The sequence below is a fragment of the Phyllostomus discolor genome, chromosome 11 (assembly GCF_004126475.2).
Source record: "Phyllostomus discolor isolate MPI-MPIP mPhyDis1 chromosome 11, mPhyDis1.pri.v3, whole genome shotgun sequence".
Classification (NCBI taxonomy): domain Eukaryota; kingdom Metazoa; phylum Chordata; class Mammalia; order Chiroptera; family Phyllostomidae; genus Phyllostomus; species Phyllostomus discolor.
The window spans coordinates 83,429,583-83,447,416 of NC_040913.2; the positions used below are offsets into that span (position 1 = coordinate 83,429,583).

At 43.4% G+C, this 17,834-nt stretch overlaps 1 protein-coding gene across 1 annotated transcript in view; it reads right to left on the reverse strand.

Annotated features, from left to right (window-relative positions):
- Positions 1 to 207: 207 nt before the first annotated feature.
- Positions 208 to 17,834, reverse strand: part of FRG1 (FSHD region gene 1) — a 29,378-nt gene continuing 11,751 nt past the window's right edge. The window contains exons 3-11 of the mRNA XM_028526621.2: positions 11,276 to 11,353; positions 9,187 to 9,257; positions 6,595 to 6,720; positions 5,755 to 5,812; positions 4,201 to 4,315; positions 2,717 to 2,821; positions 2,348 to 2,439; positions 1,710 to 1,820; positions 208 to 322 (exon numbers count right to left, since the gene is read on the reverse strand). Of these exons, the coding sequence (XP_028382422.1) occupies positions 286 to 322; positions 1,710 to 1,820; positions 2,348 to 2,439; positions 2,717 to 2,821; positions 4,201 to 4,315; positions 5,755 to 5,812; positions 6,595 to 6,720; positions 9,187 to 9,257; positions 11,276 to 11,337 (777 nt within the window). The 5' untranslated portion in view covers positions 11,338 to 11,353 and the 3' untranslated portion in view covers positions 208 to 285. The remainder of the gene's footprint in view (positions 323 to 1,709; positions 1,821 to 2,347; positions 2,440 to 2,716; positions 2,822 to 4,200; positions 4,316 to 5,754; positions 5,813 to 6,594; positions 6,721 to 9,186; positions 9,258 to 11,275; positions 11,354 to 17,834) is intronic.

A 17,834-nucleotide genomic window follows, 5' to 3' on the forward strand; every position in this document is an offset into this window, starting at 1 on the left:
CACAGAGCAGCACCCCGTGCTTTGTGAGGGGAAATCCCGACGAGAAAACACACCCTGTGGCCCTCTGAGTGCGTGCTCCAAGTTTCATCTCCACGCGGACACTGCCGTGAGCTCCCAAGTGCGTCCGTGGAGAAGCTCAGTTAACCTCCATTAATCTTGGTCAGACTAGCTACTAGTGTAGCAATAATTCCACAATGACCCAAGAACTCTGTAAAAACACTTCCACTGGTTATTTTATTCAGAAAAAAAAAACAAAACAAAAGAAGGCAGAGACAAAAATCCTGGTCATTTGCAGTATCTATCAGCTTTCAATTTCGCTCTCCTGTTTGAAAAGACAAACAATGAAAATTAATCTACATAAAACATTCCATATATAGTAAACTGCTACTAAACATAAACTCGTGTTTAGATATTATGTTCTGTTATATTATGTTAGTTATATTATCATACCACTTATAATATTTTGATTAAAATTTTACTTTTCAATTTTATGTTTCATTCTCAATGGATTCTAGTCTTATGAAAGTCTTCCTAATCTTTAACAAATGTGCCCAAGGGCTTTTTCAATCCACAATACCAATTTTTAAAAAAATATATTTTTAAATATTTTATTTATTTACTTTCAGAGAGAAGGGAAGAGAAGGGGAAAGAGAGGGAGAGAAACATCAGTGTGTGGTTGCCTTGTGCGCCCCCTACTGAGGACCTGGCCCGCAGCCCAGGCATGTGCCCTGACTGGGAATCGAACCAGTGACCCTTTCTGTCACACAATACCAATTTTAATTACCTCTGATTTTAAGCCTGCCCTAAACTTCTATATTTAACAATGTTGTATTTTCCTAAGTGATACAAGTTACAGGATATAGACCTTATTCTATTTCTTCTGTATCCATAACCTGATCTATTTTTATATCCTATTCTCGATTTCTAAGAACTAGATGCTAGATGCTAATCTGCACAGCTGGAAAAAAATTCTTACATCATTGCTGACTTCAGGCAATACCTAGCTAACAGGAAACACACTGTCTTTATCAGGTACTATAAAGAAATGTCTGAAGACTAACTTTGCAATGTAGGGCTTGAATAAGTGGCAGAAAATTAGCAACTTCTCTTTTAATCTGGCCCTTCTTTGATTTTAGTTGTTAAGCTCAAAGTTAAACCTCACTCCTTATTTTTAATGTAGTAAATTCAGGGAATTACTTAACTAAACAAGTGATAAATATTAATAATGTGCTATGATAAATATCCTGCACACTTCTGAATTCAATTTAATAAAAGTGCTTCAATTTCACTTATTTAATTTTCTATTTAGAAATGTTTAAAGTGCCCCATTTTGACCTCATTTTGAGGAACTTGTGCCACTCTAACAGAACTAACTGAATTTTGAAATTAGGCAAATGACCTCTTTCTCGCTTGCTTCTGACAATTATAAAAAGATGTTGGTAAAGAAATTTATGATGTAATTTCAGTGAAATCTGAGTGTCTTACAACAAATAGAGCCAGACTGGGAATCTGGCTCTATTTAGAGAGTTTTTTTGTGGTGATCTTTTCCCAGACTTATGATGTCCCTTTTTGGTAAATTACCATGTTTACAAATTAGAAATAAAGACAAGTATTTGAGGACGACAGTAATTCAAAAGAACAGTGGTTTTATATATACCACTTCTACTGAAGACTTAATCATAGCTGGAAATAAGTAAAAATATACCTACCTGTCCAGCAGTGTTTCATGCAAAAATCCATCTTTCCGGGCCTTTTTAAGAATTTTACTGTCTTCTTTACTTATTTTAAGTTTGTGGTCTTGGAAGCTCTGAAATTTCTTTCTGTTAAGAAAATATTTTTCTTCAGAAATATCTCAAACTTTGATTATACATGATTACTGATGAACTTACATTTTTAAAGTTTTTCATTCATTTCAAGAAGCCTAACTATCTCTTTAGTAACACACAGCTTTTCCCATGCAGGGGCCCATGGCGCCCACCACCAGGGGGCAGCTGCGTGCACAACTCTGCAGAGCCTGGCCGCCACCCCAGGGTGCTGGCTGGAGGTGGCATCCTGGCCCTGGGGCGGGACCTAGGACCTGGCTGGCATTCTGAACTGACAGGTTATAGCCATTGGATTTATTAGTGAGTGGGGAGGACAGACGAAGCCAAGTGACTCCAGCTTTGAAAGCTAGCAGGGTAACTAGGAAAACGGAAGGGCCGAGAGAAAGGGGAGCATTCAGCTCAGGGCTCTGTCCTGGAGTTTACACTGCGCTGCCTCCTCCTGTCCTTCAGGTATTTGCTTTTAGTGCCCTGACAGTTTGTAAGTTACGTCAAGCCTGTAGGTCTGAAAGGAAAGGAATACGTACACGTAATTGATTTCACACTGTTTCACATTTCCTTTGTCCTCTTCCGGAATATCATCTTTTTTCTTAGTTTCTCTTTCAGCACAGGATCTAATCTGGATATTGGAGATGAGAACCCAGTAAGTTTTTAACATTTATCTTCCCCCTTTCCAACTTTACTCAGTACATAAGAACATTCTAGGTGATTTCTTATGCAAAAGAAGAAAACAGTAACTTAATGGTTTGGTTCAGAAAAAGACCCTGCGACCCTTTCTGGTGCACGGGCTGACGCTCCAACCGAGCTGCCCGGCTGGGGCCACTGTCTGACACTGTACAGAGGTCTGGTCACATGCTATGGGACATGTATTAACCTAAAGAAAACGTCACGATTACCTTTATCATTTCTTCTTCTCCTGCTGTTTTACTTTTTGCTTCTATATCGCCTGCTTCATTGCATCTGATAAAGCAGCTATTGGAGGCCAATAAAGCCATTTTCCCCTACACAGAATAACAAAAAGTAATTATGAGAATACCTGAAAAAGAATTCTTAAGTCTTGAGACTAAATTTTCCTCCACGACTCTAAAAGTAATCAAGAAAAAGCCCTGGCTGGTGTAGCCCAGTGGATTGAGTGCGGGCTGCTAACCAGGCATTGCAGGTTTTATTCCCAGTCAGGGCACATGCCTAGGTTGCAGGCCATGGCCCCCAGCAATTGCATATTGATGTTTTTCTCTCTCTCTCTTTCTCCTTCCCTTCCCTCTCTAAAAATAAATAAATAAAATCTTTAAAAAAATAAAAGTAGTCAAGAAAAAGAATTTGGAGAAAACCTGGGGGGGAAAAACATAGAAAACTAAAATCACCTATAATCTAATTATTCAAAGGTAACCAAAATCAGTATTTTCAATATATTCTATTAGCAGGACTAAATTATAACTAGAATAAATAGAATTGTTTCTTTTGGTCTAAAAGATCTATTGAGGATGTAACTAATTTAGTTGAGTTTGAAAAAAAAATAGCCTTAAAGACAATACAAATTATAACATAGTATACAATAATTTACTCAAATAGTTGTGTTCTAAATTTTTCTCCATAATTAGAAAAATAAAAGACTACATCATATAAAAGCTAGCCTTTGGTGACTCTGAATTCATTATGCAGAACTTTAAGAATCAAGGTCTGAGAGACTTCTGTGTGTGGAAAGAAATATTCACATTCTTTTCAGGTGTTCAGTGCTCAGTGTGTTTTCTGATTCTGATACACAGAACTCTGAGGACTAGTTTTCTTGTGCAGCTAAACCTAGATTCTAAATTTGATTAATTACATTGCCTTACATACCTAAGTTTTAATCATAACTTGTATATTGTTGATTCTTTTGGAAAACTGAATACCATACACATCAGACAAAATTTCACAACTATAATAATTACAAAACTGCATTAATAACCTTTTATCATGTCAAGTTATCAAAGTGCTCGAGGTGCAAGGGCTGGGTTTCCCATCACCTGGGAGACCCCTGGTGAGCCTGGAGATGGCTGTGTGGTCCGAGGGGGTTACACTGCACTGCTGGTCTCTTGGCCACTTTCTGCAATCAAGTTGTACTTGTCACATCAGGGACAGTTAAGTCTCTCTTTAATTTAAATTTAAATTTGAAAGACTTAATGTCTTTCCCCAAAATACAGTGAAATGAACTTCCCTAAAGTCCTATATATCACTTTAATGGATATATAATGTTCTATTATAGATGTACTACAACTTATTTTTTTCCTGCTATTATAAATAGTGCTGTTGGTATCTTGCTGGACATAAAATTGCTCATTTATCCTCGGAGGAGATTCCTTCCATTGACAAGAAGCCTGTTGTCAACAATCACAGCACTCACGTCTTGAAAGACTGGCTCCCACTGTTCTCTTGGTCCAATCGCATCCGAACGCCCCACCACGAGGCCGTCTGAATTTATACCGAGGTACTTCCCGTAGCCAGACTTCAGGGCAATTCTTCAGATGAATGAAACAGAGAAGTGTTATAGACGGAGAGAAAGAAAAGTACATACGGAACATAAAAATAATGTGTATGTGTATGTGTATAAAAATCCAGACTACCCATAGTGCAGACATTCAGAGGCCACACGGGGTCAGTGCTAATGCACTGGAAAGTGTAGGTCTGCACATGCACTTCCATATTCTGCTTTTTACTGCAAGCACTGCAGCATACATTTTATAGCAAACATTTTCCTAATTCTTTATTTTTCAAATATATAAAGAAGTTTGAGTTTACTGATTATATTTTAGCTTGCATTCTTTAAAAGTCCTTCAGAGTACTTACTGGCCATTCAAAGAAACTCTAGAAATAATCATGTTAATATTGTTTTTTAAAGAAAAAAAATATGACTTCTAAGTTTTTAGCTTATCCATTCCCTGGGATGCCAGGGGATTGACTTTATACTCATTTATAGGTCAGTGATAACGTCATACAAACCATTACCATCTTGAGCTAGCCAATGACAAGAATACTGAAATTTCATTTCTGTATCTACTACATGAAGCATCATTCTGTACTTCTCCATGTGAGAATTAAAAAGGCCACCTGACAAAATGACTGCAAAAATAGTGAGTAAAATGTCCCTTTGGTTTTTGCGAGTCTGGAACACTCTCTGTGGGTCCCAGCAGCACTCCTTGCTCCTGCCCCCGACTCGGGCCCCGGGGCCCGCGCCAGTGAGTGAGTCCGCGGGTCCCAGCAGCTGCAGCAGCAGCCAGACTGCTCGTGCATCCGGGTCCCTCACAGGGTCCCTCAGGTCTCTCTCTCATTTGCTCCATGACATTACTGATTTTCTTTTCTTTCAGCATAGTGTTATATATTGCTAGGCATCAAAATTTTATCAGGGGCTTTATTTCTCTTTTAAAGAGAAATATTGAAAACGTAATTAAAAAAAATATTTTGTTCAGTGGATTGAGTGAGGGCTGTGAACCGAAGTGTCGCAGGTTTGATTCCCAGCCAGGGTACATGCCTGGGTTGCAGGCCATGACCCCCAGTAACCGCACATTGATGTTTCTCTCTCTCTCTCTCTCTCTTTCTCTCTCTCTACCTCCCTCCCTTCCCTCTCTAAAAATAAATAAATAAAATCTTAAAAAATGGTTAATTAATCAATAGGATGTATTTAAAAAACAAAAAACAAAAACAACAAAAACCCCAAAATATATTTTATTGATTATGCTATTACAGTTGTCCCATTTTTTTCTCCCCTGTATTCCCCTCCTGAAAGTGTAATTTAATAATACCTGATTATCAGCTGGATACATAAATAATGTTATCTTTTGTTAAATATCACAAAATATACTTTCCAAATATAAATGAAAATTACTCTGTGGGTTTAAGTTAGCTATATACTGAGATTTTTTAACCAATAACACTGAATTAAGGAAAAGGCCAAGCTCACCTGGAGTCAGACAGTTTGACAGCGGTGAACTGCTCTGGAGGACTGGGGCCCTCGTCAACTGCAGGGGAAGAAACACTGTGAGATGAATCTGACATTTGTTATAAATACACACACAGAGAGGTTCTTCAGTTTTAAAAATACTGTTTTTCTTTGTATCTAAAAAATACACAAATTAAATGTAAGAATATTACTCTCATATAATTACAACGTAGTATTCATACTGTCAAGATCTACTTTATGTTCTTATAACTGTGGTGTCAGTGTCACATGCTTCATAAGAGAGGCCAGCATGATGCTTCGTTAGTCACTGCTGAGACATTTTCTCCGTGAGTTTTAAATGCAGCCAGTACGTGGACAAACTGCTTTATATAAAAACGGAATGCCTTCTTTAATTAATTCAGGCGGTGGCCATTCAGACCAAAAGACAGTGCCTTTATCGTCTCCGTGTTTCCCCTGAGGGGCTAAACGGAGTGGGGGCTTGACACCGGTTATGCTGCTCTGGGTCAGGGTGGCTGCGGGCCTGAGGGAGGAGGGGACTCAAGACTCCGACTCAGCCAGGTGTTTTTTTTTGTCCCCCACATGGCTCAAGCATTCGTGCTGTCCTTGAGTCCCATAGGTGCACTTCTGGAGCTATAAAGAATACTTTTCAATTCTTACACCAAAAAGAGGCAGTTGCCAATGTGTGGTAAACACGGGGGAAAGAAAACGCGGAGGAGTCAAAGGCAGCAGACGCCCCACCCCGGAACACGTGGCGCCCGAGACGGGGCACCGCCCGTGTGGACAAGCGCAGTCGCATGTACACGCAACAGGCCTTTCCCTCTGAGCACTCCCCGCACGAACCTTCCTTATGCGGGGCTCCCAGCGTGAACAGTCCATTGTCAAGTGCGTGTATGTAGGTTCCTTTGTCCATCTCAATTGCTATGGTTCCTGAAATTTCACCAAAGTTCGTTACCGTCCACCAGATTCCTGAAAAACAAAATCAATATTTGAAGTTTATATTTTAGAGCTGACACAGGGTTCTTACTTGTTGCTGTTGTTCTAAGGTACTTTCTGTAAATTTTGCAGGTCTCAGAAACAGCAGAGATCTGACACACCCCTCGAGCACGCTCTTCCAATGGTCACACCTTGCAACGCTCTGCCACTGACGGCAGACGTGGAAACCAGGGCGTTAGCCGAGTAACATCTCAGACGACGAAGTCAATACACAGAAATCAACTGTGCATGTGTATATGCTAACAGCAAACAGTTTAAAAGTACAACATTGAAGTCCCACTTGCAGTAGTGCAATGTTATGAAACACCTGAGGATGTAAAAAGGCGCGGAAGGCCGCTGCACAAAAACTGCACATTACTGAGAGTCAGCGCGGTTCAGGTGTCAGGTCTCCCCGGATGATCTAGATTTAGTAAGTTCCCCAGAAAATCCAACAAGCTTTACTGTGGAAAGTGGTAAATTGATTATAAAATTCATATGTAAATGCAGAGGATCTGGAATAATCACAGTAATCTTGGAGAAGAAGTATAAGGCTGGAAGACTCACATCACCTGATTTCAAGGCTTTGTTAAGGGACAGTAACCATGACAAGTGTCTCAGCAGAACGGCAGACAGACAGACGGAACCGAGTCCAGCGACAGGCCCGTGCCCACATACAGCCAACTGATTTTTGACAAAGATACCAAAGCAGTTGAGCAGGGAAGGAAAGTCTGTTCAGCAGAGATGTGAAAACAGCTGGATACAAAAACCTGGAGGAAAAAAAGAACCGGACCCTGACCTCACACCACACCCCAGGTTAATTTGAGATGGGCCATGAATCTAATGTGCAAACCCAACCTGGGAAGCCGTGAAAGGAAATGCAGAAGAATACCTTCGCGACCTTGGGACAAGCAAGGGTTTCTCAGACTGAAGAAGTATAAGGTGGTAGCCATAATAGAAAAAAAAATTAATTGGCCTTTATAAAAATTACAAACTTACACTTATCAGAAAAACACTATTAATAAAATGAAAAGTCAAACCACAAACTGAGAGAAAAGACTAATAATAGAATTTTAATACTTTCTTGGTGGGAGGGTAAAATGGTAGAACCATTTTAGAAAATTTCTGGCAGGATTTTATGTAGTTACATATTCAACTATCCTTTGACATAGCAAATCTACACACAGAAACACCTGCCCAAGATATTTACCCTAATTTTAGAATTGTTGATTTGCTATTTCCAAAAATTGGAAGATTCTTCTAGAGTATTAGCTTTATAACATTTCATATAAAATGTAAAGGAGCCAAAATGTATGAGGTTTCAAAATGCAACCTGCCACATTTTAAGAGAAATAATTGCTTTAAAGAATAGGTGTGGGAAAGATAGAAAGATTAACTGGAGAACAGGCTGGTTAAGTATATTTGGGCCAGTTTATTTCTGGCACCGTTAATAAGCTACCTTGATGTTTAACTAAGATTTTCATTCATTTCATTGTATATAAAGTAATTGTATTTCTTTTAGGAATACACAAATCACTGGTTTAAAATGCACACATTCTCAAAGAAAACTGAGTAACAATTTTGTTCAATGATGTTTTGTTATAACGTTGATGGGAAAAAACAAAGATGGGTTCCCAGCCGAGGCCACTGCCTGCCTGTGTGGGGTCTGCACGTTCTCGCTGGTCTGCGTGGGTTTCCGCCCACCCCACACCCTGAAGACGTGGGTGTGAGGCGAACCGCGTGTCTCCACTGTCCCGGTCTCAGTGCAGGCGGGAGGGTATGGGAGAGTGCTGCCCTGCCATGGGAGGGCATCCTGTCCAGGGCCGGGGCAGCTCTGCGTCCTGAGCTTGGGGACAGGCTCTGCACACCCACCACCCTGAACTGGAATAAGGGGGGTTGGAAAGTAAGGATCTTGTTTATATTCATCTTTCTTAAATGTATGGATAGCTCACATTTATCTCAGTATTGTTTCATGACCAGAAATATGCTCTCGGAACTTTACTCCCATTTATATTAATTAGGCTACGGTAAAACTCATTTCATCACACCAGACATCATTTCACTTACATTTCAGTTTCCAAGAACCTACTGACAACTGTGTAAAGTTAGGACTTACTGTAATTTGTAAAATATATTTGGCTAAATAACATTTATTATTTTAAAATAATAAATATTGTGCATCAGGATCTGGGCTATTAAGTAGTCTAATGGTGTCTGCTAAATCAGAGAGCTGTCTCCTCTCTCCTGTGCTTTGTTCTGATCATGAAGAAGAGGCATCAGTCATATTTACTGTGTCAGAAAATAAAACAAATCTGTGGCCATAAATAATACTTGAGCACTTCAAGACAAATATGAACAATTCCTTCTTTTTTCTTTTTATAACTTATCTCTAACTAGGAAAGTATTTTTAAAGGGATCTCAAACAGTGCTGACTTTTCTCAGAATAAAGTGTAGAAAACTCACCAACAATATCAAGTTGGGTTTCTTCATCATCCTCTCTTTTCCTCTTCTTCTCTTTGCTCTTTTTCTTCTTGCTGCAGGAGATAATTTATACAGATGAGTTTAGCTATACTGATTTACATTTTATATTTCACAGGACAGAATCTTAGAAGACTCTTTTAAGCTGTACACCGATTTCCACATTGTTAATTTGCACCGACCTGCCTCTTCTAACACTGAGAAGTTGCGTCTGACCCTGCATATACTGTGTCACAGCTGAGGGCACAGACTTCGGAATGAGCCCACCTGATTTTAGATCCTAATTCTGTCACTTCTTAGCTCTGGGATTTTTGGCAAAAGAACTGACTCTTTGAGTCACTTTCCCCACCAATAAAGTAAGGATAATAATTTCACCCAATTCTTAAGGTTATTGTGAGGATCAACAGTTAATATGTACTTTCATATGTTGCTGGTGAGAATGTAAAATGGTGAAGCTGCTTTGGAAATTAGTTTGGGGTTCCTCAAAGAGTTAAACACAGAGTTATCATATGACCTAACAATTCTACTCCTAGGTATATATCCAACAAAAATGAAAACATATGTCCCCGATAACTGTGTAAGAATTTTTATAGTGATATTATTCACAATAGCCAAAGGTAAAAAAACCCTAATGTCCATCCAATGCTGAATGGATAAGGAAAATATGTTACCTATGTTTCATTCACAATTGAGTATTATTCAGATGTAAAGGGAATGAGTATAGTTGCATACTATAACATGGACGGGCCTTGGGAATGCTTTGCTAAGTAAAAGCCAGATACAAAAGGCAGCATACGGTATGATTACATTTATGTGCATTATTCAGAACAGGCCAATCCATGGAACAGAAAGCAAGTTTGTGGTTGCCAGGGACAGAGGGGAGAATGGGAAGAATGAAGGTTACTGGGTGAGGAATTTCCTTTTGAGGTGATGAAAATGTTTAGCAACCACTGATAATAGATTGTGGTGAACCTTGTGAATATACTAAAAAGACCCACTGAATTGTACTTTAAAAGATTAAGTTTTATGGTATGCACATCATATTGCATTAAGTAACCAAAAAATAAAATAAAATAGCCCCAGGTGTGATTTATAAAAGTTAATATGAAGTGTTTACAACAGTTCTTAGCACATAAAAGTGCTTTATGTGTGTTAATTATGATCAGTAGTTATGATAATTATAAGACACATTTGTTTGCATTTTCATCATAAAGTACATTTTCACAAGCTAACTCTCCCTTCCCTCCAGTAAATTCCAAGTAAAAGTTTCCCTTATTAAAGGGTAGTAGCTTCAGCTCCCTCCTTGTCACTTTCTTTCCATTTCTCCTAAAAGTACCCAAAACCTTGTTTATCAGAGACCAGAAGGGAATGCTAACATTTTTAAGAACAGTCAACCCGAGCAAGTCAAACAGTTAAAAAAGAGGTGGAGATATGCGTGGGCAGATACCTTTTCCTAAAAGTCCTTATTACCACTCCAACCTCCTCCCGGCTTTCGAGGCTTTAAAAGACTGCACATTTTATCTTACTTAATTCTCATAACAAATATTTTTTGTTTTGTCTGTTTTTCTTTTCAGAAGTCATTTTAGAGTATAATTAATCCTTCTTAAGGAGTAAAAGGAAGCTCAAAGATATTAGCGAACTTGCCACTAATCACAAAATCCGGTTAACTAGCGGGGTCCAGACTCGAGTCCAAATCCCTGTCAAAATCCACATCTGCATATTGCGCTGAAAATTCATCAAGGATTTTAAGGTGGAGGAAGACAGTGGTGAAACTAATGAATTCCTAATACATGAAGCTATGACCCACGTCGGCAGACTACAGCGGAGGCTGCGGGGCGCGGGGATGCCCAAACTGGAGGATGCAGGGCTATGGGTCCCGCTCTCCCGTCTCCTCCCCTTTCGGGGCTCGTCCCCGCGGCGGGTCTTCCCGGCGCAGCACCGGCCCGGGCCGGGCCCAGGGCCGCGAGCCTAAGTGACAGCTGACAGCTGTGGGAGCCTCCGTGAGACACCCCTGGGGAGCGGGAGCGGGGGTCTCCAGGAGAGAGAAGGTCTCCATGCAAACTTCCGGCCTTACCTCTTGGTCTTGGTTCCCTTGAGCACGAGTTTGGTGGACTTCACAAAGGAGTATTCGGCCATGGTTCTGGTGACAGTTCTGCACAGTTCTGCAGAAAGGTGGGAGCTGGCTCAGGATAAATATCTCCGCTGGAGCAGGAACGGACGAGGGAGGCACGACACCGACACGCTGCAAGCGCCAGCACGCACCGGCTGCAGCGGTTAGGATCCGCCGGAGCCCTAGTCTCTTTCACCCGAACCTGGAGCCCGGATAAAATCCTACTTCCTGTTTACTGTCTGGGACTACGGCAGCCACAGAGGGTCTAAATAGATCACTGCTCGTTCACCCTGAGAACGCCTGAGTGTTGCGGGGATGCGCCCTCTAGTGGTTGTAGCGGGTCTAACACCCGTGGTTGGCGTCTCAGACGCTGTTGAGAAAACCTGCTAGGTCTCCGAGGGTCAAGTGCCTCAACCAGCCCTCCCCGTGCAGCCCGGGACGCTCAGCACCTGGTCTTGGATGACTTTACCATCCATTTCCATTCCGTAAACGTTTATTATAATGTTTTAATTAGGGATACAAGAGTGATGTACACAGGAAACAATTAGGGAATAAAATAAAAGATAATTAAATCAAAATTTGGGCCACAGAGTTCACAAATTCTGCAGGAATTTGGGTGGAGGTGGGGTGGGAAGCTGGCCTTGAAAACTAACAAAGTCAGAGGAGTCTGTCAGTGCAGGGCGGGTCTCGAGAGAGAGGCTTTCAGCCCGGCCACTATGTGGTTCTCCTGCCTGCTCTTCCGTAGTGCCGCCCCAGGATCCTTCTCAAGAAATAGCGGATCGTTATTCCCCCACCTGAAAGGCAGCCTGTTGTTTACAGGAAGAAAAATACCAGTATCATTTAATAAACTACTGAAGACCTGGCCCCCTTTCCTGCCACTTAACCCAGCTGTTCCAGTCACAGTGCATCGTTGGAAGTGTCAGCATGCCCGCTCCGTATCCGGTTCTGCTGCCGAAACACAGCCCTTTTCCCTCTTTCCCATCTGCTTCATTCATTCAACCTTTTAGATAAACTCAGGCATGATTTCCTCCAAAAAAAATCGTCTTGAATGATCTTGTGGATTTCCCCAAATACCTGCATTTCTCATTCTATAGGTTAAGTGTGTGTGTGTGTGTGTGTACTTGTAAGGGCAGGAACTGTAGCTTCTTCATTCTTGTCTCACCTGTACCCCACCTAATGCCTGCGTCAGAGCAGACCCTGCATAAACGTCTAGGGTATGAAGATTCTGCCGCCTGAAGTTAAGCTGTGGGACGATGAAAGGCGTGAACCACTTAGACTGTGTCTGGGCCAGAGAGGAGAGGTGGCGGTAGAGGTGGTAGGGCTAAGGAAGCCCCAGAACGTGACGCCTTGGAGATCCGAAGCCAATGGCAGTGGGTGACCGGAAACTTCAGGAGAGGATGCCAGAACAAGGCCAAATAAAGACACCGGATTGGGCCCGTGTCGACAGACACAAGCGCGGAGGGCTCAGAGACCCGAGCACAGCAGAAAATGTGAGTCCCGGAAGATGCGCGTCCCCCTGCCCCCCGCCGCCGAGGGGAACCTGAATTTTGCCTTCATACAGATGCCCCTGGAGGGTGAGCAGCGCAGAGGGCAGAGCCTTTGGCCGAGGAAGCAGCCTTGAGTTTGGACTTTGAATGGACTCAGTGCTCAAGAGAATCAATTCATGGGGAAAAAGGCCCAGTGCATTTAATCGGCCGCTTGAAGCATTTTCCCACACTTTACTGAGGGAGAATAAAATGGGATCGGCTACAGAAATAAAAGACCTTTTTAAAACTTTCTGCGCATATGTACAGTTTATGTGAAATTTCAACATTTGTACCTGTCACCCAGGTAAAGTGCCTTGTAAGCACTCCATAAATATCACCATTTGTTGTTTTATTTCTAGTTAGCTTTATGTATCCTTATTTGTATTTCTAGTGAGCTTTCTTCCCAGTTTTCTGTGGCAATGATGTAATATTCACAACTAGGTCACTTGCAGGCCACTTGCACATTAGGGCCACAAATCCTGTCTTTCTGTGTTCCTTTTCTGCATCCTTTCCTGTGCTTTTCTCCTGTGTGATCGGATTGCCTCCCTGCCCCCGGGTCATCAGGGATTGTCTCCCACTCCCAAGGCCCTTAATTCAGCCACACGTGTAAAGCCCCTTTTGCTGTGCGATGTAACAAATTCACAGGCTCCAGAGACTGGGGCATCTCAGTGGGGGAGGGGCATTATTCTGACGACCACAGAGGCAGAGTCTAGACCTTATTCATATCAATATTTCGCGCACTCGATTTCAGAACCTGGAACACATTAGGCTCTCAATAAATGTTGAGTCAGCGAATAAATATTTCAATTTACAGATTGCTGCCACATGGCGGCAGCCCCCACTTCTGGGCGGAACGTCTGTGCCAGAATTAAATAGCCAGAACTAAAAACGTAAAACCCTACTTTCTCCAGCGGGATTTGCACAAAATGGTATTTTAATGTGAGGGTATACCCAGCTTATATAGTCTTCACTGCAAATAACAGAAATAAATCACGGCCAACTTAAGCAGAATAGAATTTAAGGGGGAGATATTACGTTACCCTCTCCATTTTGCATTCAGGTCGACATTGGTGGTGTTATTCCTCTCACCTGAGTGGCCCGGGACCCCTATTCTGTTTCTTTCTATTAGCAAAGATTGCATCCCGCCAGCCTTTCTCACATGCCACTCTCATGAAACGTTTTCTGATCCCCAGTCAAATACGAGCTCTCCTAGAAGTGTCCCTCACGATACGTTTAGACCTGTCTTGTGGTTTCACACATTCTGTCGCCCAGTTTCTTCCTTTAATAATGGGGTGCTGTAGTGCACCGCTTACCTACCAGTTTCGGGGGATCCTAAGCTCCGTGTGGGGAGGGAGGGCCCCACCTTCCACTACAAAAGCTGAAAGGGCACGCAGGCTCCTTTTTCCAGCTTCCTGGCTGCAGTAGCCGGGGCGAGACCGCTATCCGTTCGCGGGAACTTTGAACCCGATGGAATATTGCAAAGGAAGTGGGACCGTCGGAGATGATTCCCAGCAGCTGTAGCGGAGACGCAGGGCCAGGCTTGTGGCAGCTAGGGCCCGGGTGCAGCGGGACACAGCTGTCAGTCAAATGGCAGCAACCAGCAGGTGGCGTCCTGAGCAGCTTGTTTCTGTGGGATGAACGTGGCTGTGCCCAGTTTCCCCGGCTTCTGACCTTGGTTCGCCAGCGACGTCCATGATTCTGTGAACTGTCCACTACCTTTTTTTCTGTAGACCGGATACTTGTGCCCTTCCTTCCCCCAGTACAGGTGTGGAAACCTAATCCCCACTGGGACGGTATTGGGGGCAGGGTCTCCGGGAGGCGAGCAGTGCCCGCATCAACAGGCCCGGGGAGCTCCCCCGCCCTTCCTGGCACGTGAGGACTCAGTAAAATACCGCTCCGCCCAGGCACCCCCACTGGAGAAAAGGATGCATTTTATTTCTAATTCTGGCTCAGGATAATAGGGTTAATAATAGAGTGAATAGGCATCACTAGCAAAGGAGATGAGTAACAAACTCTTGGTGAAACTTCTTCTTAAGGGTGAAACAAAAGCCTCTTGTGGAAACTCTTTCCAATCAATGGTCTCCATAAATCTATGAAGTAGCCCAGTGAATCATGTTAATTTACCGTGGTAGTTGATAGACTAGTTTTGTATGTTCAGGGTAATTTTTTCCCCTCAAGATAAAGATTTGAAAAAAAAAGAAGTATCTCTAGACCCTCCTCTTCTAAATTGTCTGTTTTCATTTCCATAAAATCTGCCTATTGGTGTTCTCTTTAATTTCAGCACGAGGCAATGTACCATCAAAGTATGTAAAATAATTACTCTTGTTCTTGTTTCTGGAATTACTGTGGGTTTGAAAATGGACTTATTTACCACAAACCAACCGGACACACTCCCGCGTGGCCTGGTCCCCTGTTGGGGTCCCCAGGGGTGGGTGGCGATGCCTTTCCCATCTTCCCAGCAGTTCGGAGCAGTACCGCACCTGGCCAGGTGCAGGCTGGATGCCAACCCAAGTTGCCCCTCGGAGAGGTTCCTCTGCTGGGGCCTACCGCTGGCGCGGGGGGTGGGGGTGGGGTGGGGTGGGTTCAGCCTCACCCCCCAGCCTCAAGCACAGGGAGGGGCTTCACCTGGGAACTCAGGTAATGGCTTGGACATGAAGAAGGGGACAGCGGGTGGTGTGCACCCAGAAAGCACAAAAGGAGAAAGCTAGATCGTCTCTCCTTCGTCTCACAAATCATTTCCAATCATTTTCAGTAGAAACACCTGACGTTTCGGGAGCGTGAAGAAGGCGGTCGCGAGCACGTCTCCTGACGCCCTGCGCTGGGACGTTCTGACTGTGCTCCTCCCGGAGTTGCCGCTTCCACACCTGCACTGTCTCACGCCCGCCGCAGGTGCACCGCCCAGAGGAGCAAGACGGAGGGCCTTGAGAGACGTGACATCCTGCCACCTTCTGTCGTCGTTTTCTCACGCATCAGGAGGCTCAACGAATCCTGCTTCTTCTTTTCCCCAGCGGACGCATTTCTAAGCAGAGGCCAGTTTACTTGTGCCCCTAATGCCACCCAGGGAGGCCTTCGCGAGCGGCATCAGCCAGCGACGCCCTGCGTGCTGGGAACCTCCCCGCCTGAGGGAGGCCTGGGGTTGGGTGCAGTTTCTGGGCTCTGCAGCGAGGCTTTGTGAGGGGTGGGAAACCACAATGACTGACCGAGCACCGTCTGAGAAATCCGATGGGTAGAAGCCACACCAGAGAGTAGGTGCTTCTGGTTTCAGGACTCCCTGATGCCCTTATGCTCAATCACGGAGGCCCCCGAAGAGCTTTTGTTTATGCGGATTATATCTACTTACACTCGCCCTATTGAAAATCAAAACTGAGAAACTAAAAACATCATTAGCAAATAGACATGGTACAAGTTCACATAGACATCTTATTAAAATGATTGTTTTTAAAGCAACAGCATTGAGCGGAGGGTGGCGCTGTTTTATACGTCCGCTGTGTTTTCAGCAGCTGCCTCTCCATCCAGAGGAGCGCTTGCCTCTCCTCTCTGCGTCCACGGTCTGTGCCCTCTGACCTTGCAGGAGGGGGCGGCTTCTGGGAAACGCCAGCGCACGCTCGTGAGAGGGTGGGCGTGGGAAAGGCAATGACTCCTAAGTACGGTTAGGAGAAGAGGTTTAATTCCGCTGAGCCCCCGAGAGGGACTGGGGGCGGCCCTGGAGCACGTGTGCAGGGCCCACGGAGGGCGAGTGCAGGTGGGGGTGGGGGGGAGGGCTGGGGCTCTGCCGGCTGGTGGGGGAGGGGCGTAGGAGCGCAGAGGCCAAGGCCCTGCGCTTTCCTCTCCTCTTCCTTTGTGCTCTTGTTGCGGGAATTTGCTTTTCGGATGATGATATTACCATAAATTAGGAATTGTGTGAACGGACATCATTAATACTGCCTGGTGATTCTTTTCGGTCTGTCTGCTGAGGTTTGGTGCACTCAAAGCCTTCTTTTCTCCCCACCCAAATTTGGAATTTAGAAAGAGTCCCTGTAGCTGTATGTAGATGATGGATCTCCATGAATACATTTAGGGGTCATTTGTACGTTTATACATCTTGGGGTGATTTATAAGTCTCGACGAGCCATTCCATGCTGTTACTTAAAGACGAATAGGGCCCCACTTCTTTTGTAGACAGAGCTACACAAACCTAGCAAAATCGTATTTTTAATACAACTTGGTAACTGCTTGAGCAAAATTGATCCACTTTTCTTCCTTATTTGTCCACAAGGTGCCGCTGTTTCCCTTCTAATAGTAGACGGCAGCCAACCCCAAGAACACAAGGTATTCTAATAAACAGTTACCATAATTCCTGTTACATAATTATTAAGTTCTCAGGGTGCTATTAGGTTTGTCCCACAGAAGAAATGTGTAGGGGTTTTCTTGTAGAAACATTTTTAGCAATGAATTAGCTAAAAATGCAACACTGTTACAGTCATTTCCCATCTTCCCTTATAATTTTATTTATAATAATTACGTTTTTAGTAATCTAACAGCTTTATAAAAACATCATTATATTATATAACCAATGACTGTGAAATCATCTGCCTCGAAGCACAGCAGAGCCATCGATCAGCAAACTGGGCTTAAAACGGGCCATTTTAGGAAAGCTATCTGCACTCTAATTTGCAAGTTAGGTTGTTTTTTTTAAAAATTAAAACATTTCTACAACGGACTAACTATGATTGTTTTAAAAAAAGTTATGGTTCTTTTTATGGCAAGGCAATAAATTGAACCTCTGCACCGGAAAGTGCAGAGAACAAATCAGCATTCTTTGTAAACAGACTTGACTGCTGGCTTACAAGCTACCTGCGGTGCTTGGCAGACGATGGAAAGATGAATCCCGCCTCCCTGAGCGGGGTGCCCGCCGCAGGTCTGCCGCGTCCCTTTCCAGAGGATTATGGGATGTTGGGAGGCCAGGGACCTTGAAAAGGAGAATTCTAAGGGGCAAAACGGGAAAGGGAAAATAAGGC